Source organism: Mauremys reevesii, linkage group 19 (assembly GCF_016161935.1).
Source record: "Mauremys reevesii isolate NIE-2019 linkage group 19, ASM1616193v1, whole genome shotgun sequence".
NCBI classification, from domain to species: Eukaryota; Metazoa; Chordata; order Testudines; family Geoemydidae; genus Mauremys; species Mauremys reevesii.
Window position 1 is genome coordinate 1,625,801 of NC_052641.1, and position 26,273 is coordinate 1,652,073.

General features: G+C 47.9%; 1 protein-coding gene across 3 annotated transcripts in view; it reads right to left on the minus strand.

The window, feature by feature from the left end:
• Positions 1 to 26,273, minus strand: part of WDR31 (WD repeat domain 31) — a 96,199-nt gene that overhangs the window by 19,729 nt on the left and 50,197 nt on the right. For 2 of the 3 annotated variants that reach the window (XM_039505999.1, XM_039506001.1), the window contains 5 exons: positions 20,127 to 20,252; positions 18,350 to 18,479; positions 17,289 to 17,363; positions 9,231 to 9,375; positions 9,047 to 9,147 (listed from right to left, as the gene is read on the minus strand). In XM_039505999.1, the coding sequence (XP_039361933.1) occupies positions 9,047 to 9,147; positions 9,231 to 9,375; positions 17,289 to 17,363; positions 18,350 to 18,479; positions 20,127 to 20,173 (498 nt within the window). In that variant the 5' untranslated portion in view covers positions 20,174 to 20,252. The remainder of the gene's footprint in view (positions 1 to 9,046; positions 9,148 to 9,230; positions 9,376 to 17,288; positions 17,364 to 18,349; positions 18,480 to 20,126; positions 20,253 to 26,273) is intronic. The other variant, XM_039506000.1, reaches the window with a different exon arrangement.

A 26,273-nucleotide genomic window follows, 5' to 3' on the forward strand; every position in this document is an offset into this window, starting at 1 on the left:
GATAGAGAATAGAAGGGGGTTTGAGAGGCTGATGGAGCAATGGCAAGCAGTAACTGAGGGGGAACGCCCAGGGGCACAGGGGGGAGCAGGGGCTGGGGCCAAGGAAGGGGGACCACCAGAGGAGGAAGATGGGCGGTGGAAGCATGTGACCGTGAGAAGCAGGCCAAGGAAAAGGAGAGCCAGTGAGGGCGAAATTGAGCTAAGGAACAGGTTTGAAGGTTTGGAGAATGAGGAAGGGGTACAGCAAGTGGTAGCTGACAGTGGGAGGCCAAAGAAGAAGAGGCGAGCGGCCAGTCCCATAGAAAAAGGGGAGGAGTCGATGGAAGTAGCACCAAGTTTGGGCCCAGGGCGGATACAGGATGGCTTAAGGGGAACCACAAGGGATGATAGGAATGGAAGGAGCTTGCAACCAGGGGGAACGGGGGATAGGGTAGAGGACCATGCTGTCCCCAGGCGAAGGCAGGTCTACGTGATTGGGGATTCCATACTGCGAAGGTTGGACAGGCCTGTGACCAGGGCCGATCTGGAGAACAGAAGGGTGTGCTGTCTACCGGGTGCTAAAATACGGGATGTGGACCTGAGGTTGAAAAGGATCCTAAGAGGAGCGGGTAAGAACCCTTTGATCATCCTTCATGTAGGAACGAATGACATGGCTAGATTCTCGCTAGAGAGGATCAAGGGAGACTATGCCAGGTTGGGTAAGACGCTCAAGGAAATTGAGGCTCAGGTGATCTTCAGTGGGATTCTACCTGTCCCTAGGGAAGGGCGCCAAAGGGGTGAGAGGATCGTGACGATTAATAGTTGGCTGAGGGAGTGGTGTTACAAGGAGGGCTTTGGGATGTATGGGCACTGGGAGGCTTTTGGGGACAGACAACTGTTCTCAAGGGATGGGCTCCAACTAAGTAGGGAAGGAAGTAGACTTCTAGGAGGGAGGCTGGCTCATCTGATTAAAAGAGCTTTAAACTAGACACTGGGGGGAGACGGTCGGGAGAGGTCCTAGTGCTCTCCACGCCAAATTTTCACATTGGGAGTGAGGACAACAAGATAACAACAGATATAGCCAGAGGGGGGCGGTTACGTGTAAGGAAGAGGGGGGGGACAGATTCTAGATCTACAAGTCATACTGGAAGTACTGTGTCCCTACCGAGTTGGGTGAAAAGAGTGAGAGGAGCCCAACAGGGAAAATTAGGATGTTTGTTCACCAATGCGAGAAGCTTAGGTAACAAAATGGAGGAACTGGAGCTCCTGGTCCGGGAATTGAAACCGGATATCGTAGGAATAACAGAAACATGGTGGAACGGTAGCCATGACTGGAGTACAGGTATGGAAGGGTATGTGCTGTTTAGGAAAGACCGATGCAAAGGTAAAGGTGGGGGAGTAGCACTGTATATCAATAATGAGGTAAAATGTAATGAGATAACTAGCACTGCAATGGACAATACAGAGTCTGTTTGGGCAATGGTCACATTGGGGAAGAAAACTACCAGAGCCTCACCCGGGATAGTGATTGGGGTGTGCTATAGACCGCCAGGATCTAGCTTAGAGATGGATAGAGAACTCTTTAATGTTTTCAAGGAGGTAAACACTAATAGGAACTGCTTGATCATGGGGGACTTTAACTTCCCGGATATAGATTGGGAAACAAATGCTAGAAATAATAATAGGGCTCAGCTTTTCCTAGACGTGATAGCTAATGAATTCCTTCGTCAAGTGGTTGCTGAACCGACGAGGGAGGATGCCATTTTAGATTTGATTTTGGTGAGTAACGAGGACCTTGTTGAGGACATTGTTGTAGGGGACAACCTTGGCTCGAGTGATCATGAGCTAATTCGTTTCCAAATAAATGGGAGGATAATCAATAGTGCATCTGAGACTAGGGTGTATGATTTCAAAAGGGCTAATTTTACTAAATTAAGGCGACTAGTTAGGGAAGTGGACTGGGCTAACATATTTAGGGATCTAAGAGCAGATGACGCCTGGGGTTACTTCAGGTTGAAGTTGCAGGAGTTGTCAGAGGCATGTATCCCGAGAAGGGGGAAACGGCTCATAGGTAGCAGTTTTAGACCGAGCTGGATGAGCAAGCGTCTTAGAGGGGTCATTAAGAAAAAACAGAAAGCGTACCAGGAGTGGAAAATGGGAGGGATCAGCAAGGAAACCTACCTTATTGAGGTCAGAGGGTGCAGGGAAGCTGTGAGAAAGGCAAAGCGATGAGTGGAGATGGACCTAGCGAAGGGGATTAAAACCAATAGCAAACGGTTTTTTAGCCATATAAATAGGAAGAAAACCAAGAAAGAAGAAGTGGGACCGCTTAAAACTTTAAACGGAGTGGAGATTAGGGATAATCTTGGAATGGCACAATATCTGAACGAATACTTTGCCTCGGTCTTCAATGAGGCTAATGAAGGGCTAAGGAATAGTGATAGAGGGACCGATGGGAATGAAGATATGGGGTAGACATTACGGTATCTGAGGTAGAAGCCAAACTTGAACAGCTTAACGGAAGTAAATCGGGGGCCCGGATAATCTTCATCCTAGAATATTAAGGAATTGGCGAGGATATTGCTAGCCCGTTAGCGATAATCTTTAATAAATCCCTAAATTCGGGATTGTACCGACTGACTGGAGATTAGCTAATGTAGTTCCTATATTCAAGAAGGGGAAAAAAGTGACCGGAAATTATAGGCCTGTTAGTCTAACATCTGTAGTATGCAAAGTCATGGAAAAATCTTAAAAGAGAGAGTGGTTCCGGAGCATGAGGCCGATGGCAACGGGGAGAGATTACAGCATGGATTTACGAAAGGTAGATCGTGCCAAACCACCTTGATCTCCTGCTTTGAGAGAGTCACAGAGTTTGTAGACGCGGGAAATGCGGTGGATCTCATATATCTGGATTTCAGTAAGGCGTTTGAAACGGTACCGCATGAAGAATTACTGGTTAAATTGGAAAAGATGGGGATCGAAATGAAAATCCAGAGCTCCATAAGGAGCTGGTTAAAGGGAGACTGCAGAGGGTAGTATTGAAGGGGAACTGTCCGGTTGGAGGGTTACCAGTGGAGTTCCTCAAGGCTCGGTTTTGGGTCCGATTTTATTCAATCTATTTATTGCTGACCTGGGAACCAAGAGTAGGAGTGGGCTGATAAAGTTTGCGGATGACACCAAGTTGGGGGGTATTGTCAATTCGGAAGAGGATCGGGATATTCTCCAGGGAGATTTAGATGACCTTGTAAACTGGAGTATTAGTAACAGGATGAAATTCAATAGTGAGAAGTGTAAGGTTATGCATTTAGGGATGTCTAACAAGAACTTTAGTTATAAGCTGGGACGCACCAGTTGGAAGTAACGGAGGAGGAGAAGGACCTAGGAGTCCTGGTTGATCGCAGGATGACTATGAGTAGGCAATGTGATGTGGCCGTTAAAAAGCTAATGCGGTCTTGGGTTGCATTAGGCGAGGTATTTCTAGTAGGGATAAGGAGGTGCTAGTCCCGTTATATAAGGCGTTGGTGAGACCTCATTTGGAGTATTGTGTGCAGTTTTGGTCTCCCATGTTTAAGAAGGATGAATTCAAACTAGAACAGGTACAAAGAAGGGCCACTAGAATGATCCGAGGAATGGAAGGCCTTTCGTATGAAAGGAGACTTGAGGAGCTCGGTTTGTTTTCCTTAACCAAAAGAAGGATAAGAGGAGATATGATTACACTCTTTAAATATATCAGAGGGATAAATACCAGGAAGGAGAAGAATTATTTCAGCTCAGTGCTAATGTGGACACGAGGACGAACGGATATAAACTGTCAGTCAGGAAATTCAGGCTTGAAATTAGACGAAGGTTTCTAACCATCAGGGGAGTGCAATACTGGAACAGCCTACCGAGGGAAACAGTGGGGGCGAAGGACCTCCATGACTTTAAGATTAAGCTAGATAAGTTTATGGAGGGGATGGTATGATAGGATAACGGGCTTAGTCAATGGGTCAATTAAGTGCCACACTGGTAAATAGTACAATGGGTCAATGGTATGATATAACCTTTTCCAGAGGGTTTGGCTGGAGAGTCTTGCCCGCATGCTCGGGGTTCAGCTGACCGCCATATTTGGGGTCGGGAAGGAATTTTCCTCCAGGGAAGATTGGCAATGGCCCTGGAGGTTTTTCGCCTTCCTCCGAAGCATGGGGCAGGGGTCGCTTGCTAAGGAGTGGGTGGATCGGCTTATGTGGCCTGCATCTTGCAGGAGGTCAGACTAGATGATCATAATGGTCCCTTCTGATCTTGAATTCTATGATTCTATGATTCTATGATTCTATTAGAGATCTTTGAAGGGGTCAACAAACATGTCGACAAGGGGGATCCACTGGACATAGTGTACTTAGATTTCCAGAAAGCCTTTGACAAGGTCCCTCACCAAAGGCTGTTATGTAAATTAAGCTGTCATAGGATAGAAGTGAAGGTCCTTTCATGGATTGAGAACTGGTTAAAAGACAGGGAACAAAGGGTAGGAATTAATGGTAAATTCTCAGAATGGAGAGGGGTAACAACTAGTGGTGTTCCCCAAGGGTCAGTCCTAGGACCAATCCTATTCAATTTATTTATAAATATTCAACTTATTCATAAATGATCTGGAGAAAGGGGTAAACAGTAAGGTGGCAAAATTTGCAGATGATACTAAACTGCTCAAGATAGTTAAGACCAAAGCAGACTGTGAAGAACTTCAAAAAGATCTCAGAAAACTAAGTGACTGGGCAACAAAATGGCAAATGAAATTTAATGTGGATAAATGTAAAGTAATGCACATTGGAAAAAATAACCCCAACTATACATACAATATGATGGGGGCTAATTTAGCTACAATGAGTCAGGAAAAAGATCTTGGAGTCATCATGGATAGTTCTCTGAAGATGTCCACCCAGTGTGCAGAGGCGATCAAAAAAGCAAACAGGATGTTAGGAATCATTAAAAAGGGGATAGAGAATAAGACTGAGAATATATTATTGCCCTTATATAAATCCATGGTACGCCCACATCTCGAATTCTGCATACAGATGTGGTCTCGTCTCAAAAAAGATATACTGGCACTAGAAAAGGTTCAGAAAAGGGCAACTAAAATGACTAGGGGTTTGGAGAGGGTCCCATATGAGGAAAGATTAAAGAGGCTAGGACTCTTCAGCTTGGAAAAGAGGAGACTAAGGGGGGATATGATAGAGGTATATAAAATCATGAGTGATGTGGAGAAAGTGGATAAGGAAAAGTTATTTACTTATTCCCATAATACAAGAACTAGGGGTCACCAAATGAAATTAATAGGCAGCAGGTTTAAAACAAATAAAAGGAAGTTCTTCTTCACGCAGCGCACAGTCAACTTGTGGAACTCCTTACCTGAGGAGGTTGTGAAGGCTAGGACTATAACAGCATTTAAAAGGGGACTGGATAAATTCATGGTGGTTAAGTCCATAAATGGCTATTAGCCAGGATGGGTAAGGAATGGTGTCCCTAGCCTCTGTTTGTCAGAGGATGGAGAAGGATGGCAGGAGAGAGATCACTTGATCATTGCCTGTTAGGTTCACTCCCTCTGGGGCACCTGGCACTGGCCACTGTCGGTAGACAGGATACTGGGCTAGATGGACCCTTGGTATGACCTGGTACAGCCGTTCTTATGTTCTTATATACACTGCTCTTGGGGCCCAGCCATCCTCTGTCCCAAGCAGCCATCACTGGAGCCAGGAGGGCTGGATGGAGCTACCTCTGGATCCCATCAATGCTGCTCCCTTAGTAGCCAGTGTATAATTTGAGGTGCAACGAAGGAGGAGAGGGGACTTGGTCAGTCCTCGGGCCTTGGGCTCTGTAGAGTTAAACTGCCCTACACAAAATCCCAACGGGACATTTCTATGGGTAATTGACATGTCCCTGTTCCCATTACATGGGCTACAAAATAGAGGGGTAAGAAACCCTCCTGTCTCAGGACATGAGACCACTTTCAAGGGAGTCAGAAAGAAGCTTTCCCATGGTCAGGTTACACCACATTGTTCTCTCCAGGGATTCCTGCCCCTCCCTCTCAAGTAGTTGGCGCTGCATGCTGTCAATGACAAGAGATGGGGCTAGCCCATCATTGAGTCTGACCCAGTCTGGCCACTTTTGCGCTGCGGAGTGGGAAGTGGGAGTTCAGAGTTCTAGTCCTGACTCATTTCAACTCTCTGCCTCTGGGCAAGTCACCTGGAGCCTGATTTCACGATGGGCTAAGGGATGGACCTAACCCTTCAGTGCCCCAGTCTGCCCAGCAGTAACACAGGGATAGGCAGTACCGGGTTTACCATGGTGCCAGGCCCCAAGTTAGAAGAGGTGCCGGCCAGCCCAATCCCCCAGCTGGCTGAGATGGCCAGGAAAGCTGCCCCCGCCCCTGCTCCGCCCTGCCCCTTGCCCTCCAAGCCCTCTCCCCTGAGCTACGCGCCCTGGGAGACAGCAGCAGGGAATCGGCGCGCCCAGCCACAGAAGCAGAGCGGAGCATGCTGGGGCCGGGTCACTCCACTTCCTGCTGCCCCGTGAGTGCGGGGTCGGGCCCGCCCTCCAAATCATCGGGCAGCAGGAAGTGGAGTGACCTGGCCCCAACCTGCTCCGCTCCACCAGGGAGTGCTTGGGGGCGGTTTCCTGCCTGACCCCCAAGCCTGGGGAAATGGAGCAGTGGGGAAGGAGCATGGGATGGGGAAGAGAAGGGGATGGGGGAATCTGGGGCCCAGCATGCTGCATCCCCTTGGCAGAAGCTGGGGCTTCCCTGTTAAGTAGGCCCATTGAACCCTCACCCTGATGAGCCCCACCTCCCCTGCACCTGTACCAACCTGATGAGCCCCCCCAGACACCCTCCCCACTGAGCCTCAACCACCTGCACCCCCACCCAAATGAACTCCACCTCCCCTGCACCTAGACCCCCCGCCTGCTGAGCCCCAAACACCGTCACCTGGATCCCCTGCAGAGTCCCATTGCCCCTGCACCTGGAACCCCCCAATGAGCTTCTGTGCATCCAGATCTCCCACTGAGCCACCCGCACCCAGATTGCCCCCCAGAGAACTCTCTTATCCCCACCTGGATCCCCCCACACTATGTCCCTCTGCACTGGGATCCTGCTGCCGGGCTGAGCTTGCTCACCCACACCTGGTACACCTGACACATGGGGGCAGGGGCCCAGGGTGTTTCTGGGGCAGGCCTGGCCTGTCATGGTCAGGTGCAGCCTCACTGCTGAGTCCCTATCCCAGGGTGAGGTGGGGTGGGGGGAGGCTGCATGATAATCTCCCACCTCCATGCAACCAGTGGCCCCTGCTCCCCACTGCCATGTTGGAGCCTCCACATTTATTTATTGACAAATAAAATTTGCAGAATTTTAAAATACCATGCGTAGAATTTTAAATTTTTTTTGGTGCAGAATCCCCTCAGGAATATGGGGTACTATGCAGCTGTGATGGTGGGACTGTGAGGAGGTGGTGGGCAGTGGGGAGGTCTATGGGCAAGGGGCGCAGGGCAAGCGGTGTGGCGTGCGGGGTGCTGTGCAGTTGTGGTGGGAGGCCAGCGGGGGAGGTCTCCGGGAGGGGGGAGGGCTGGTCATAGAGGGGGTGCTGGACATAAGAGTGAGGCACTGGACAGAGGGGCGGTGTGGTGCGGGCCCGCCCCCCAGGGGAATGGGCATGCTGGCAGCACATGGCTGGGCAGACCAGTGTGTATCTGGCAGCTGCAGGTTTGTAAACAGTGCCCTCCTGCTGGGCTGCGCGGAGCGGGGCTACTCCCACCACTGTGCCTCATTTCCCCCAGACCGCCCTTCACTCTGGAGACTGACCATACCGCCACCCTGCACCTTCCCCCTGGGGGCCCACAAATATGTTTGGCGCCAGGCCCACAAAAAGTTAATCTGGCCCTGGTAGGACATACCCTGCCTCACACGAGGAGCCATGAGGCTTAACTCACGTGCCAGGCAAAGGCAGACAAGGGGGCTTATCACACTCACTGCTTTGTACAATGATCACACTGGTGTGAGAGCAAATCAGTGTTGCACTATCACAGCTCTCAGACACTACAGTAGGGTCTTAACTGACTGGTAAGAAAATGGGTGGCAGTGACAGAACAGAACGTGTGCTGCAAGTAGATGCCACCAATGCAGTAACTGAAGTACGGAGATGATGGAATGGAAGCTGAAGCCTGCTTTACCTCACACCCTCCTGCTGGGGTCTCTTCCTGCTCTTGGGGATGTGTGCAGGATTACGCTAAAATGCTGTTGTATTGTGGCTCCTTCCGTTTTGCATTGTCCACTGAGCACTCTGGGGCAGGGACCTCACTTCCGACAAGTCCAAGGTGCCCAGGACACATTCCATTTCCTCAGCACGGAAGTCAGTGCTGAGTGTGACCCACACTCCCCCAGGCAGTTGCCCTCATTCACTCCAGGCTGCCTCTGATCTGAGTGCTAGGCTTAGGACTTTTTCTGGGATTCCTGGTTGATCAAGCTGGGACCCAGTGTGAAAGGCTTCTTCTAAAATTCACCTTAGTCATTCTGGAAAGCTAGGGCCCATGTCCTGGAGCTTTGGGTTACATCTGCACCGCTGGGTTTCCCCAGGGGAGTTTTAGGTTGGTAGATGTGCCAAATAAAGCACTGGGAAGCAAATGCTGCAGTGCACCCGGGAGAGACACCTCTCAGGTACCAGCCACATGCTCTGCAGTTTTGCCATTACCTGGAGAATGCACCCACTCACCACTGGCCTCCTTGCAGAGGCTGCTTTCAAATATGCTGATCAGTGCAAACTGGGCATCTGGTGAAGTGGACCCACCACTTCCAGTCACCAGGGCCCCTGAAGTGCCATCCATTGTGAATAGCTTTCAGTGGCTACTGCCCTGGCCTGCCTGAGCTCAGAGCATTAATGAAACATGCAACTGGAGTTTGTGGGGAGGGCAAGGCCTGCTCTCACCACATGCACAAGGAAATTGCTGCTAGGGCAGCAGCAAAAATAGCTTCCCCTTTACATAGATTCACATGCAGTGGGTAGGGAGCTGCCATTCTAGGGCAAACAGGGACATTTGCTCTTACCAGATTCCTGGAGATGGCAGCTCTCCGCAGACACTCCCCGGTCTCTATGTCCCACTTGCACATGGTGTTGTCCCGTGAACCTGTGCACAGCTGTAAAGAGTCTACAACCACAATGACTTTATGTAAGAGAGGGCAGAGAAACCAGCATTACTGCAGTTGCTAGCAGGAGTCAGCTGGGCCTCACCTGGGCTCACCGCCAGTCCAGTTACAACCAAGTCATGTCCTGGGAAGTGCTGGCTCGGCCCTGAGTTCCTGTGTAGCTCCCACATCATGACTGTCTTGTCACGGGAGGCGCTGAAAAAACTGTTGGATTCAAAGACACAGGCCACCTGCACAGAACAGAATGAGAGATACAAGATCCATTTGCCAGCTCAACCCAACGGCAAGGCAAGGAAAACCCAGCAAGTCTGCAATGGTTTCAGAGCTCTGCACTTGGCTGCAGCAATGTTCCTAACTGTCAGGCCCAGGAAACACACAGCTCTGAAAGGGGGATATTTTGACTTACAAATTCCATTTTGTACTCACATAAAGATGACTCCAGGCTGTGCAATTCAGGGAGATTACTGCAGCACAGTGAATTCACGTCACTCGCTGCAGAGCCTTATAGCTCCCCTCAAGAGTTAAACTAACCCAGAAACACACTCCTCAACTTCTATGGAAGAACTGTGGACAAATGTTAACTAGTAGATTAACATGAGGCTCTTAAGTGATCCAGGTCACAGTCACAGGCAGAAGAGAGGAAGCAAAGGAAGAGATTTAGAATACATCCAGGACCTTGAGCTCTCAACGATTCCAAGGCAAGGACCCTACTCCACCACTGACCCGAGAGACATAATCCACGGGCAGGCCTATACTTCAAACACTGCATCGGCATAGCTGCCTGCTGTAATGCTCCAGTGAAGATGTTCCTATGCCAACAAAAGAGCTTCTCCCATTGGTGTCATTCAGTGGGTCTCAGCCTGTGGTCCACAGACCCCTGGGGGTCAGCAGACTTTGTCTAAGATTTCCAAAAGGGTCCACACCTTCATGTGAAAATTTTTAGGGATCCTCTCATGAAAAAGGTTGAGAACCACTGGTGTAATTAATCCACCACCCGCTGACATAGCACTGTCTACACGGAGGGTTAGGTCGGTACATCTGTGTCACTCAGGAGGGTGGATTTTTAACATCCCTGAGCCACGCAGATATATCACTATAGGTCTATAGTGTAAACCGGCCCTAAGCTTTCATTAACAAAACTAAATCACACTCGGGGTGTGAAAGGAACTTCCCAGGTACGAACTAGACACAAACTGAGGCAGCTCTGTTCTCCTGACTCTACAGAAGCCTGAATCAAGCGCTCAGAGAGATGTGAACAGTTCCTCCCTGGGAAGTGAGAGCTCTGATACCTAATGATGGCTATTTAAAGGTCAATAACTGCTTTGCTGCTGATCATTTTGGCAGAAACCTGCAGAGCTGTGCCTAGCCACCTTTAGTGGATGCAGGGGTGTAGTAGGGAGGCAGGAAGCTGTCACAGGCTGGTAGGGCAGGGAGAAGGAAACAAGGTCCTTGGTCTGTCCCCCCTCCATCCCCAAATGTCAATGATTGCTGCCATGCTCACCTAGGGAGAGGAGGAGGGGAAGCTTACAAGAAGTGGAAAATTGGACAGATAACTAGGGAGGAGTATAAAAATATTGCTCGAGCATGCAGGGGTGTAATCAGGAAGGCCAAGGCACAATTGGAGTTGCAGCTAGCAAGGGATGTGAAGGGTAACAAGAAGGGTTTCTCCAGGTATGTTAGCAACAAGAAGGTGGTCAGGGAAAGTGTGGGACCCTTACTGAATGGGGGGGGCAACATAGTGACAGGTGATGTGGAAAAAGCTGAAGTACTCAACCCTTTTTTTGCCTCGATCTTCACAGACAAGGTCAGCTCCCAGACTGCTGCACTGGGCAACACAGTATGGGGAGAAGGTGAGCAGCCCTCAGTGATGAAAGAACTGGTTAAAGACTATTTAGAAAAGCTGGATGTACACAAGTCCATGGGTCCAGATCTAATGCATCCAAGGGTGCTGAGGAAGTTGGCTTATGTGATGGCAGAGCCACTGGCCATTATCTTGGAAAATTTGTGATGATCGGGGGAGGTCTCAGACAATTGGAAAAAGGCAAATATAGTGCCCATATTTAGAAAAGGAAAGAAAGAGGTTAAAGACTATTTAGAAAAGCTGGATGTACACAAGTCCATGGGTCCAGATCTAATGCATCCAAGGGTGCTGAGGAAGTTGGCTTATGTGATGGCAGAGCCACTGGCCATTATCTCGGAAAATTTGTGATGATCGGGGGAGGTCTCAGACAATTGGAAAAAGGCAAATATAGTGCCCATATTTAGAAAAGGAAAGAAAGAGAACTCGGGGAACTTCAGTCCCCGGCAAAATCATGGAGCAGGTCCTCAAGGAATCCATTCTGAAGCAGATGGAGGAGAGGAAGATGATCAGGAAGAGTCAACATGGATTCACCAAGGGCAAGTTATGCCTGACCAACCGGATTGCCTTCTATGATCAGATAACTGGCTCTGTGAATTTGGAGAAAGTGGTGGATGTGATATATCTTGACTTTAGCAAAGCTTTTGATACAGTCTGATGACAGTATTCTTGTCAGCAAGTTTAAAAAGTATGGATTGGATGAATGTACTATAAGGTGGATAGAAAGCTGGCCACAATGTCGGGCTCAACAGGTAGTGATCAATGGCTTGATGTCTAGTTGGCAGCTGGTATCAAGTGGAGTGCCCCAGGTCCTGTGACTGGTTTTGTTCAACATCTTTATTAATGATCTGGATGATGGGATTAATTGCACCCTCAGCAAATGTGCAGATGAATTTAAGATGGGAGGAGAGGTAGATATGCTGGAGGGTAGGGATGGGGTCCAGAGTGACCTAGACAAATTGGAGGATTGGGCCAAAAGAAATCTGATGAGCTTCAACAAGGACAAGTGCAGAGTTCTGCACTTAGGAAGGCAGAATCCCATGCACCGCTATAGGTTGGGGACTGACGGGCTAAGCAGCAGTTCTGCAGAAAAGGATCTGGGGATTATAGGGGATGAGAAGCTGGATATGAGTCAGCAGTGTGCTCTTTTTGCCAAGAAGGCCAACGGCCTATTGGGCTGTATTAGTAGGAGCATTGCCAGAAGATAGAGGGACGTGATTATTCCCCTCTATTTAGCACTGGTGAGGCCACACCTGGAGTACTGCGTCCAGTTTTGGTCCTTGCACTACAGAAGGGATGTGGACAAATTGGAGTGAGTCCAGTGGAGGGCAAGAAAAATTATTAGGGAGCTGGGGCACATGACTTACAAGGAGAGGCTGAGAGAAGTGGTCTTATTTAGTCTGCAGAAGAGAAGCGTAAGGGGGGATTTGATAGCAGCCTTCAACTACCTGAAAGGGGGTTCCAGAGAGGAATGAGCTAGGCTGTTCTCAGTGGTGGTAGATGACAGAACAAGAAGCAATGGTCTCAAGTTGCAGTGAGGGAGGTCTAGGTTGGATATTAGGAAACACTATTTCAGTAGTAGGGTGGTGAAGCACTGGAATGGGTTATCTAGGGAGGTTGTGAAATCTCCATTCTTAGAGGTTTTTAAGGTCAGGCTTGACAAAGCTTTGTCTGGGATGATTTAGTTGGGAATTGGTCCTGCTTTGAGCAGGGGATTGGACTAGATGACCTTCTGAGGTCTCTTCCAACCCTAATATTTTATGATTCTATGCAGTCCCTCCCCAGTGCCAAAGCCTCTACTGAACTCGGGTGGCAAATGCCCAAACTGCCTCCCACCCTAACAGTCCCCATCTCCACTGCACGGATACGGGGTATACACACCACGAGCGGGAGCCACACACACTCCTGCTTCCTCTGCAACCACTTCAGTCCCCAGGCAGTGCAAGTACAGCATGCCGCAGCATACAAGACACTGGAGGGCAGAGTAAATCTAGACCTCCTGCAATGGAGATTATACCAAACTATTGTCACACAAGGGATATTGCCCTGGCTGGCCTGTTCACCTTACATTCAATCTACTTGCCTCCAAGGGCACTGTGGGATTCAGCACTGCCATCCATCAAGACCTTGTCACAGGAGTTAGGCCCAGCTTGCCACAGAACAGATGGGGCGCGGGCCACATGAAATACTCTACAACCATGTTTCTCAAACTGGGGTCCGCAAAGGCATACAGGAGGCACTGGGAGGGAGTGGGAGGTGCGAGGACAGGGCGTGCTTTGGGGAGAGGGTGGAAGGAGGTGTGGAAGAGGGGCACCGCTGGAGAGGGGGTGAGGCCCAGGGCTGAGTGGGGAATTTGGGAATCTCTGAAATTTTTTAAATCAAACGGGGGTCCTCGGGTTGCTAAAATTTGAGAACCATTGCTCTACAGAAATGCCAGTGGGTTAGGAAGGAGCTGCAGTTTGCAAGACAGCATGTCTTTGATTTAGTTCCTTACACACTGAGGGGACTGTCCAGGGTACTCTGTATTTCAGTAGGGCCTCTCATCTGAGGCCAGCCCTTTTCTAGCAGAGAGCACATTATTAATCCCCATTTGCAGAGGGAGATGTTGAAGCACATGGAGGGGAAATGACTGACCCAAGCTCACCCAGGAAGGTTACCGGCAGAGCCAGGAATAGAACTTGAATCTTCTGAGTGCCAGCCTCCTCTCCCAGTCACTAGTTCCCACTGACAGTCAACAGGGGCTCTTTAAAATAAGGGATTACTAGCAGAGGCTAGAGCCAGGCATGACCTAACACAGTTGCACAGTTTAGCTATGTACCTGCAACACCCCATCTATTCCAGCCCTTCATGTCTGGTGAGCTGTGCAAAGTGCACAGTGGCTTTGTGATGTACACAACTGGGGACCAAGCAGGGCCATCCCTAGCTATTTTGGTGCCCTATGGGGGGGGGGCTGTATGGGGCCACGGGTCTCTGTGGAGGGGGGGGGGGGGCTGGCACCAGGCCACTGTGCGGGGGAGGAGTGAGGGGGACCTGGCCACTTCCTGCAGGAAGTGGAGTGACCCAGGCCCAGCCTGCTCCATTCCCCTGGCTCCCAGGCTCGGGGGGCAGGGGGGAACCGACCCCCAACACTCACCAGCAGCGCAGCTGGGAGCAGGGGAGTGGAGCAAGCTGGGGCCGGGTCGCTCTACTTACCGGTGAGGGTAGGCCCGACCGCTTCTGGAGTCCTCAGGAGAGTGGGGGGTGGAGCAGGGCCAGGAAGAGGTGGGGCTGAGGCAGAGCAGGGGCTTTGGGGAAGGGGTGGAGTGGGGGGCAGAAAGAGGTGGGGGCTTTGGGGAAGAGGCAGGGCAGGGGCTGGAGCAGTATGCAGCTGCGCAGGGCACCAGGAAATGTGGTGCCCCAATGTGGTGCAGCTGCGTACTTTGTGTATGGGTAAGGACGGTCCTGGGACCAGGAGGAGGCCAAACACCTGCACTAGCACTTAAACTTTAGTTTATGGAGGTGGCAGGGGGTGGGTAGGCAAGCAGAATTAACCTGCTTTCCTAAAATTGAGTGCGCAGATGAACTGAGCGATCCAGATCCAGATCCAGATCCAGTAACGGGATTGTGTAAACCAGGGGGCCAGTTTAGTCTCCATGGAGTAAACTGCTGCCACGATACCCCTGCAGCAAGCACTTGATTTAATGTGTTCTATATCTGCTGTTACTCCCTGTGACCTTAGTGGTTAGTTACTATTCAGGCTCCTAAAGGTTGTTTCTGCTAGGGGGAGAAACAGATCATTGAATCAGGCATTTCTTGATGCAATCATATTTATTTACAAAGAATGTACAAAGGTTGTTTCTCTGAATACAGTAGGAATCATACAGCAGGAGACAGTTTCTTTGTCCACAGCTCCAAGCCTCCTTCCAGCCAGCACTGTACGCGAAAGCTCTCTCCCCTAGCTCAGGGTCCTGCTACAAGTGTTTCTATGGCTGTCTCTGGGGCTTGCTTGCTGCTTCTGTGGTGTTTCTGCTGCTTTTCTCCACGTGCACATAGCTTCCTCAAACAGTAGCCAGCCACCCATGTCTGCATCTAGCCCCGAGTCCACCCATGTCACCCACACATAGCTCAGATTCCTGAACAGCCTTGCAGATGGCCTGCGTTTTGGGCAGCAGCTCCTATTGTTTCAACCATCTATTCTGTAAAGGTGCTTAAATGTTTTGTACATTTATGCTGAGTGAAAGGCCATCTTCAAAAAGGTTTCATGCAGCATAACAATATATATCTCACGCAAATCTACACTAAAAGAACATATTCAGGTTGTGAGCCAAGCACTCAAAAGTTTGGAAATGCCACAATTAAGGTTGCTCGTGCAACCTTAATTCAGCTCCATTGTGTATATCCATTATGATCATCTTTAATTACATGAGCTCACATACTGCTTTTTGCCTCACTCAGAGCCTGGTGCTCACTGAATGAACAGCTAGTCAAGGTTTTGTTTTCTCCTTCTTGTTCAATGGGCGGCCACATCCTGCACTGACAACAGAATTATTATTTTCTCAAGAGCTTTTTGATGGGGCTCATCACTATAGTATATGAGTGTTTCACCAACATTAATCTTCACAACACCCCCATAAGAAGGGAGGATGGGATTATCCCCATTTGACAGATGGGCCACTGAGGCAGAGAAAGATTAAGGACAAAACTTCCCACTGATTTGAAACACTTAGGACCTGATTTGCAGAGTCCTTAGCGTTCTATAGCACTTTTTATATTTATACCACAGCTGCCAGTGACTTCAGTCCCAGCTGAGAGTGCTCCGCACTTCTGCATAGATCCCAGGGCGCCCAGAGAATAAGGAAGCCCCACAGCATCCTAGTTCCAATCTCTGTGTCCAGCCAATCCCAGTTCCCCACTTCCCCTAGCTCCTTGTCTAACCTCCCGCACCAAGTGGCTCCCAGTCCCCCCTCCCGCACCTGTTCCCCGCCCCAGCTCCCAGTCTCCTCCACTCCAGCTTCCTTGTTCCACTCTACTTCATTCCCTCTCCCCCACCAGACTGGCTCTTCTCCCTCTGCATCTGAGGCAAGTGGCTTCCTCCTCCACGCTGCCTGGATACTGGCAAGGGGGTCCTGAGCGCACAGGAGAGACTGGCTCCCTGCTCTCACTTGCAGTGCCTAGGCCTTGGCCTAGCCAGGAGGTCCAATTACAGGGAAAGTCCAGCTTTGCCCCCCAGCCCTGGGTTAAGGCTGCCCAGTCACTCCGTGGGGATGGTGCGTGCGCAGCCCAATAGCACAGAGGCGCTGGAATATCCTCAAGGAGGATGAAATCTTTGGAGATTTTAGCTGCTAAACTCTAGGAAACTTTGCACATGAGCAAACAGATTTTTTTCCAAAGGCTTATTACTAGGCCAGATGAGGGCAGATTTTCACAGGAACACCAAACATTCATCCCTGACACAAAGGCCATTTTCTGCCAAAGTTTATGTTCCTGCTCCAATGCACAGATGCGCTAGAACCTCTCGATGAAATAGTCACCAGCAATTCAACATTTTGCAAAACAATGCATTTGCCCCAGCCTCGCTCACAGAAACAGCTGACCCATTTTGGCTGAAACTTTGCAAAACAAGTTAGCCTGGGGCCAGCATGGAAAATTTCAACCAAAATGGTTAAAGTTTGGCAAAGTTATAAGCAACAAAAAAATTATCTTATGAAGGGAAGTCTTAGGCAACCTTAATAATAGGTTGTACTACCAGTCCTGCTTCGCTATAAATGGGGGGGAGGGTGCGTGCACATTCACACGCTATTTGCTACAAAGAAAGCCTAACTGGCTTCACAAATAGGATACCAGGTCTCAGATCAAAGCCCTCTGGGGGCTGTGAGTAGCTATTAGTCTGTACCCATAATCTAGTAGCATAAGACTTGAAGACAAACTGATATCATCCCTGAAATAAAAACCTGACCCAGCAATTCATCCTGCTGTCATGATATCTTGATATGAAGGAATGAATACATATTAAAGCTGCATAGAGCCAGTGCTGTTTGGATGTTGTCACTGCATATTCATCTCTAGGGAACAGAAACTCACTCTTCCTAGTTGTGAAAAATCAACTCATATTATGCAGCAAGAGGATCTATCCAGGGCACCTGAGGCAGCTTACCTGGCATGTTTCATCCCTTCCTTGCTGACCAAGCAAAGTCACATCAGTTCTGGATGATGACTAATCGCTGTCCCTTGTTACGGTCTGTCTTTGACGGAAGTCAGTGATCCACATAAGACTCACTCTGCACTTTTGAGAAGTCTGATATTTACCTTAGTCACTTCGTGCTGATGTCCCACGAACCTCCTCAGCACTGCTCCCGATCTCCAGTTATACACAACTACGGTCTGGAGAGAGAAACGTCTATGTGAATTCAGTCAGCCCATCCGTGCATGCAGACTGACGTTACTTCCTACCCGTCAGAACAGTAGGACAATAGCACAGATTGCCTAGGGAGGTTGTGGAAGCTCCTTCACTGGAGGTTTTCAAAAGGAGGCTGGAGAGCCACCTGTCTTGGATGGTTTAGATACAACAAATCCTGCATCTTAACAGGGGCTTAGACTAGATGACCACTGCAGCCCCTTCTAACCCTGTGGTTCTATGATGCTCTTTGAATTGGAAGATTGCACAGCTGTGTTGTGTGGCATGCCAGGCACCCTGGTAAGGGGGCAGTGATTTAAAAATAAACATTTGAAACACTATTGCCACATCTTAACATCCTCCCGACTTCACAGCCTAACTGAGTCTCTGCTCTGGTAGTGATCCCCCTGTGCCAGCAAGGCCTGCATGCTCTGTGCCATCAGCTCAGCCTTCTCTAACTGTGTTAGCATCACAAGAGACATAGTGCTTATGGCAGGGAAGGTATATTTATTCTGGAACCCCTCTTCAGAGGTGGGCTGGGTAATTTGTTGCCCACAAAGGTGAATTTCATGGAGCCATGATAGTTGGTTTTGAGTTCCTCACTCTGAAATAAACGGATGTTTCATGGTTTGAAATGCTTCAGAGCAAAGGAATTGCCTCACAAGAGCTGTTTGTCTAGCACAGGTGCCAACAATGGCTCATGGCCGGTGTTCCTCCCCATCACAAGTACCTGGAAATGGGAGGGGCACTTCTTCCCCACCCCAGCTGGTGGACAGTCAGTGGCCTGGAGTACTGACAGCCTTTGCATTTTTATTTTAACCAACTGTTGGTCTGATGCCTGTGAACACTTAAACCCTGTTGTTTGAATCTCGCCAAGTCATTTGCCCTTATCTGTATGGCAGAGAGTTCCAGACACATTTGATTTCCTTGCATCCATTTTCATTTTGTTCCTGTGAATTGTGACCCACCCTACCTTGTCCTTTCCTCCCGACACACAGAGATCTGATGTTAGAGCAGCCACAGAAGTGACGGCGCCAGTGTGAGCAGGGGTGTATTGCTGAACAGCCTGCGCGGGCCTGTCCTCTTCCACATAATCATCAGGCCTGTCAAAGAGGGAAAGACACCACAGCAGCAGGAACTTCAGTGCATGTTACAGAGACGTCGTATGCCATAGATCACTCAGCCCACTTCTCAAACCACATGGCATTGGCTTCAATTAGACTGAATGTAAGGATAGCAGCGCCTTGTTTTAGGAAGAAACGCTGCATGTTGAGATGCTGGAGAAAGGCAAGCCAACACACAAGCTCTGGACAATGCAGAGATCAGCTCTCCGGGGACATAAATGTGTTTCCTAGATGTGACATAATAGGTCTCTTCCACCTCTAATTCCTAAACCTGCAGAACGGTTACTCACCTCCACTATGGTGCATGGGATCCACTTTAACCAAACTTCACCAGTCTCCCTGCTACAGCTGGCAGATGATGGTCTGACTCAGCCACTGTTCCAATAGTTCAGACATTTTTTGCTCTCTCAAATATCCCTCACAATAACAATCCTGTTCTCTTTCCTCCTGCTCTGTGCCCTTGGCTTATCTCCAGTACTTATGGGCCAGTACTCCCACCTCCCTACTCATGGAGAAAGGGAGAATTTAACCCTTTCTTTGCAGGGGGAGCCATGCATGTCACTTGCTCAGGCTATTGAGGGTGTCTCTCTCACTCTCAGAGCCTAGAGTGCTCACCATTTCTCCCATGCACAGTTAAATCCCCTCCTGCAGTAGCATATCCCCACCCCTCCAGCAGGAGTTCCCCTCTCCCTCCCACACAAATAGCTTGCAGCACATCATTCCGGCTCAGGAATACAGGAACTACTCCCAACACAGGCCGTCAGCACCACCACTTGGTTCATTATGAGAGCAAGACAAAGCTAAATGTGTTGCTGTTAGGATACTCTCAAACCAGAGATCCCCTTTTTGCTGCCAGATACTTTGATATAGCTCCCAGACTATTTAGTTTGAGGGAAGTGCTCCATTTCCATGTGTGGTTGGGAGAGGGAGAGAAGGCGGGGAACTATATCTGAAACTCTCTCTGATCTCTTCCATGGTGGCACCAGCACCTCCCTTGGTTTAATACTGGAGAGTAAGGGATCATTGCTTGCCAGTGCCCACCAGAATTCCCCCTTTGCCCTGGCTAATAGCTATGAAAAGAACGTGTGTGTGACAGTACAGCTATTCGCATCCCAGCTGTACTGGTAGACACTATATTGCAGGGCTAAGGACAATTGTTTGCTAGATGGCTCAGGGTGCAGGACTAGCAGAGCAGTATCTCCTTTGTCAAGAGGAGCCATATTCCACCCAAGATAGTACACCCAGGTCCTTTGCACCCTTGCCTAGGAACTGCCCAGGTGGCTGTCAGTGACACTCTCTAGAGAGAGGATGGATTAGTTTGAGTGAGCTGCCAACACACTCCATCCACTAAAGCAACTTTTACAAGCAAATGCAGAGTGGGGGTGGAGTTGCCATTTTAGCCACACAGTCATTGCAGTGCTGGGATCTAGGCCACTGCTTTCGAATGTGTGTGGAGGCAGAGACAGGTATTTTAGACCATTGAGAAATTAAGCAACCTTTAGAATCAAAAGGATAAGTTACAGTTCATAAAACCCAGATGATTGCATATGATCACTAACCTCCCTGCCGTAATCGGTGGGGTTTAGTAACTTAACATAGAGCTAGCATTCCCAGGAGATTGTTTACCTGTATTTGGAGGTGCTGCAGTTGATTTTACTCTGCAGTTTCCCCATGAGCCAAGGTGAGCAGCTCCGTAATACAGCATGTAGTGCTCAGCATCGAAACCTCAGCATCTCAGGCAGTCTCTGGGAACTGGGGGATTAGGAGAGGGCACATTATGGGGAATTTATAAATCAATTCTGATCTTTACAGGCATTGGATCCAATGCTGATAATGCATCATTTTCACTTCATTAGCTTCCTTGCATTTCCCTTACTCCTCTTCCCGTCCCCATACCCATCACTTCTGACAACATATGCTTGCTGCTTCTCTCTGCACAGTGCCAGCTGGAAGGTGTGGCCAGCAGATGCTGCTTTATGGGCAACTCAATCAGCATCTTATTAGCAAACACCCCAGATGAGAATGGCCCGTAGTACTAGCTGAAAGGAGAGTATGTTTCCTGGGAGTGTGCTGTCTGGGTTTTACTGTTGTTTTGTTGGTCTTTGTTACTGTTTGTTGTAATTAACTGAATTCTGTGCTGGTGCCCGGCTGGCAGATTGTTACCCTGTGGCCGCAGAACAGGCGTGGCACAGGAAGTGTCCTCATTATGTACCTCAGTCCCTACTTGAACTACCTCAGCCTTACCCAGTCAATATGGGCATTCAGTCCTTGACCTTCACGGTGCCAGTTTCTGGCAGGTTTTATGACGTGGACAACTACCAACTCACTTGTCTGTCTGAGGCTCCTAAGCTGCCTACATTAAGGATCATGTTGGTCACAACAAGACTAGAGATGAGCCAGAGACCTAGAACTGTAAGTCTCTGTGTCCCATTACCAGGCCCCCGATCCACCCAGGCTCCCAAAGAGCATCACACTAATCTTCGGGGAAAGCCCAAATAATGCTAACCAGAGGGGGAAAATAGGCTGTTCAAGAGGTTTAAGTAATGCTGAACCAACCTGGCCCTGTGTCACCCAGAACCCAGCGAAGGTGCCATTCCCAGCAGCAGGGGGTCCTGGGACCAGTCACCTTGGGGTGATCTCTCCAACTAACAGTTGATACACGCTGGCAAAGTAGCAAAGGGGAAGCCTACACTGTTGTGCCCATGTTCTAACTGTTCTGGGATAAAGGCTCCAGTCACCCCACTGCCTTTTACTAGCACTAAACTCACTAAAAGCATTAAATCAATACAGGAGAGGTGCAGCTGTTGTCCATAGGCTGGTTTCAATGGTCGTGAATTACCAGGTACAGTAATCGGATTCTTCTCAGCTGGAGATGGTCTAACTGGATTGATTTCAGTCTGACCTAGCTGTTTGCTAAAGCTCCTGTCTTCCGGGTCAGTAGGCGTCTGCTGAAAATTCACTGACTGCATTTACCAAACAAATCAAAATAACCTTCATGTCACTGATCACAGAAGCCTGAAGCACAGATGCTGGAATTGCTAGGTCAGATAGAGGACTGGTTTCCTGGCAGACATTCCTTTACTAATTTTACCCTGTTATCCGTTGCAATTAGCAATGAGTAAAACCTAGTTAAGCTCTGCTTGTTCAATCCAGATGTTTATACAGCCAAAAGGTTTAAAGTGTTTAAACCAATCTCATAGGCCAGGGAGTGTATTAATTGGGTAACTGACTTTCAGTCATTCAGAACAAGACTGAGTTTGCAAACTATTTCAGTGTCCTAGGAATAGAGGTGATTGATTATTTTTTTTGGGGCAACAGGAAGAAGCTGGAAACTCAGTCTGTATTTTATTTAATAGAATTTAACTTTATTTCCTTGACTTTTAATTAAATGGATTTTGCAAATATTAAAATTAACTGCATGAAACAGTGAACTAGCAGAAAGAAAGCAAAACGACAACAGTGCCGTTTCCTGGGGGTTTGCTTACATCTGCAAAATGCTTTGAAGATTTGAAGGGACTGTCATTTACTATATGTCTGTATAGTGCCTATTACAATGTGAGCCCCTGAGCTGGTGTACAAAAAGTAATAATGGTAACAGTGCTAAGTGTTTTATTAATAAAGTGAGTCTGGAAAGTCCAGCATATTTATAAGATTTACTTTAACAAACCCTCTAGCAATCTACTAGTAACAGACATTCATAGCCATTTTGCAGATCAGTTTTCCTGGTGGCTAATTATTCCTCATTACATGCAAGCAACACAAGTTTTCCATTCATAAACACCTTCAGATTTTAATTGCACTATATAATCAAGGCAGATAGCACTGTGTGAAAAGAAGGATTCAAGGAATAAAAATACAAATTGTATTTTGTATCTCGAGAATGCTTCCTTGCAACTGGCTAACTATAGCATAAATCTGCAGATCCCTCTGCAACTCTGAATGCTTAATAAGAATGCAAACTTCCAGAGTCTTGTTGCATTTTGGCAAGCCCAATACAGTATGTCATTTCTTGGCAGACTTTCCATGTAAATTTACCATCCTCCTGTATGTAGGACAGGCACTATTGTAACAGTCTACTAGAATTAAGTTCTACTGTCAGGGCTCCCATGGTAATTGAATGACACCTAGGTATGCTTCAAAAAGAGTGCATTTCATCATAGGGATTTATTTATTTTTTTAAATGTACATTGCTCTTTAGCAACCTGTTCCTGGCAGCAGAAAGTATTTGCATTTAAACAAGTTTTAATTGCCTCATTCTATTGTGACACAGCAGTGAAATCAACATGCTTGCTTTGGGAAACAACAATACCCCAATAGCAAACAGTCATAGTATAACACACAGATGTGAAACTAAACCACAAGATCAGACCCCAACATTTGATTATCCAGGTTCTTATCCCGCCATCATCATGGCAGTGTCACAGCACCCTCTAGTCATGCACTGGGCAACATGGCTAAATATCTGTCACCTGTGGCTTGTTCTCTCTCTCATCCTCTCCCCAAGGAGAGCTGTATACTCAGCGGAGTGTTTCGATGGATTTGCTGGTTTGTTTTTGTTTTTTTTTTAATATGTACACACTGATTGGACCAGGCCATGAAAGAGAAGGTGCTTGGCCAGCCAGATCTCTTTGGGGTTTATTTCCAAACACCGTTAATGGGACTTGCATATGATTATGAAGGAGAAAATCAACACAAAGTGAGAGCATACTGTATATGACTGAAAAAAAAACTACTCTGTTTAAGCTAATCAGTACTGTTTTTCTTTCCTCCCTCTATGCAGACGCAAAACACCCATTTACAAAGCCGATAACATCATTTGAAGATTTGGGGAAACCTTAAGTAAATTCTTTGGGGTTCTTAAAGGGCTCCTTTGACCCATTTTACAACAGTGCTGGTTAGCAGAATCCCAGCAAATGCATTGCAGAATTAAAGCCTCATTAACATATTGCAATATTTTAAGATCATCAACCAGACATTTTAAAGATATGATCAGCAGTACCATACATTATTTAGGCATAGAAGGTTCGGGTTTTCAAATCCCACTGAAATCTGGGCACTGAACTTTCTCAAAGTGCTTGGAAAATTCCAGCAAAAATAAAAGCCTCTTTGTTTAAATTAAGTCACACTGGGTTGGCATTTCCTCTTGTGCAGCTAGGGACATGTCTCCACTGCAACAAACGTGGCTTTTTTACACCTGTTCACTATTGCACAGTAAGACTTGAAATTAGATGAAGGTTTCTAACCATTAGAGGAGTGAAGTTCTGGAACAGCCTTCCAAGGGGAGTAGTGGGGGCAAAAGACATCTGGCTTCAAGGCTAAGCTTGATAAGTTTATGGAGGGGATGGTATGATGGGATAGCCTAATTTTGGCAATTGATCTTTGATTATCAGCAAGTAAGTATGCCCAGTGGTCTGTGATGGGATGTTAGATGGGATGGGATCTGAGTTACTACAGATAATTCTCTCCAGGGTGCTGGCTGGCGAGGCCTGCCCACATGCTCAGGGTTTAACTGATCGCCATATTTGGGGTGGTGAAGGAATTTTCCTCTAGGGCAGATTGGCAGAGGCCCTGGAGGTTTTTTTGCCTTCCTCTGCAGCATGGGGCACGGGTCACTTGCTGGAGGATTCTCTGCAGCTTGAGGTCTTCAAACCACAATTTGAGGACTTCAATAACTCAGACATAGGTCAGGGATTTGTTACAGGAGTGGGTGGGTGAGATTCTGTGGCCTGCATTGTGCAGGAGGTCAGACTAGATGATTATAATGGTCCCTTCTGACCTTAAAGTCTATGAATCCTAGTGGACACAAAGCATTGTCACTTTTACTGCAAGGTAAATAAGTGAGGTCAACCCCAGAGAGGGCACCGTGTTTATCTCACAATGAACACTACAATGCCATCCCTTCGCTGAGATTGTGCAGTAGGATAGCTAACACGCATTCATTATTCCATGGTAAAAGCACACTGGTTTTGGAGGTGAAGACAAAGCCTAGAAGTTTGATTCCTGCATTTTTTTTTCAATGCTTGTCTTATTGTAATGATCTTCCCACTAGACCTTGGGAAAGTATGGAGGGAATTATGAATGATGCTAACTACATATTAGCCATTTGTTATTAGTTAACTGGCCTTATTTTCGTTAAAGGGAATATTACATGCTGTTTCCCTGGGAAAATGGGTCCCTCTAGTCTCCACTCCAAATGCCCCATATTAATAACCTTTATATGTTAGGTTTCAGAGTAGCAGCCGTGTTAGTCTGTATCCGCAAAAAGAACAGGAGTACTTGTGGCACCTTAGAGACTAACAAATTTATTTCAGCATGAGCTTTCGTGAGCTACAGCTCACTTCTTCGGATGCATAGAATGGAACACACAGACAGGAGATATTTATACATACAGAGAACATGAAAAGGTGGAAGTATGCACACCATCATAGGACCTAATCACATCAGCCACGCCATCAGGGGCTTGTTCACCTGCACATCTACCAACGTGATATATGCCATCATGTGCCAGCAATGCCCCTCTGCCATGTACATTGGCCAAACCGGACAGTCTCTACGCAAAAGAATAAATGGACACAAATTTGACATCAGGAATCATAACATTCAAAAACCAGTGGGAGAACACTTCAACCTCTCTAACCACTCAGTGACAGACATGAAGGTGGCAATTTTGCAACAACAAAACTTTAAAAACAGACTCCAAAGAGAGACTGCTGAACTCAAATTAATTTGCAAATTAGATACAATTAACTCAGGCCTAAACAGAGACTGGGAATGGTTGGGTCATTACACTAATTGAATCTATTTCCCTATGTTAAGTTCTCCTCACACCTTCTATGGGCCATCTTAATTATCACTTCAAAGGTTTTTTTCTCCTGCTGATGATAGCTCATCTCAATTGATTAGACTCTTCCTGTGGTATGCATACTTCCACCTTTTCATGTTCTCTGTATGTATAAATATCTCCTGTCTGTGTGTTCCATTCTATGCATCTGAAGAAGTAATAATTGGAGATATACCAATCTCCTAGAACTGGAAGGGACCTTGAAAGGTCATTGAGTCCAGCCCCCTGCCTTCACTAGCAGGACCAATTTTTTTTGCCCCAGATCCCTAAGTGGCCCCCTCAAGGATTAACCTCACAACCCTGGATTTAGCAGGCCAATGCTCAAACCACTGACCTATCCCTCCCCCTAATTAAGCTGTAGCTCAGGAAAGCTCATGCTGAAATAAATTTGTTAGGCCATGGCTACACTTGCAAACTTGCAGCACTGCAGCAGGGTGTGAAAACACACCCTCTCCAGCACTGCAAATTGCAGCACTGCAAAGCGCCAGTGTGGTCAAAGCCCCAGCACTGGAAGCGCGGCTCCCAGCGCTGTACGTTATTCCCCACAGGGAGGTGGAGTACGGACAGCACTGGGAGAGCTCTCTCCCAGCGCTGGCGCTTTGACTATACTTAGCGCTTCAAAGCACTGCCGCGGCAGTGCTTTGAAGTGCAAGTGTAGCCATAGCCTCAGTCTCTAAGGTGCCACAAGTACTCCTGTTCTTTTTGCTTTATATGTTAGCAACTACACTAACAAATACAGGGCCACAAGTCACTGTTTCGATGCACCCGTGTGATTGATTCACCAAACCAGAGCCTGGCGGAACAGCACCGTTTGCACCAGTGCCAATGACTCCACAACATACAAGGCAGCAGTAAGGTCTTGTCTACACATGTGGCGCTGCCATCGCTCTTAGCAGACAGGAGAGCTTCTCCCGCCTGCGTCGGAACTCCAC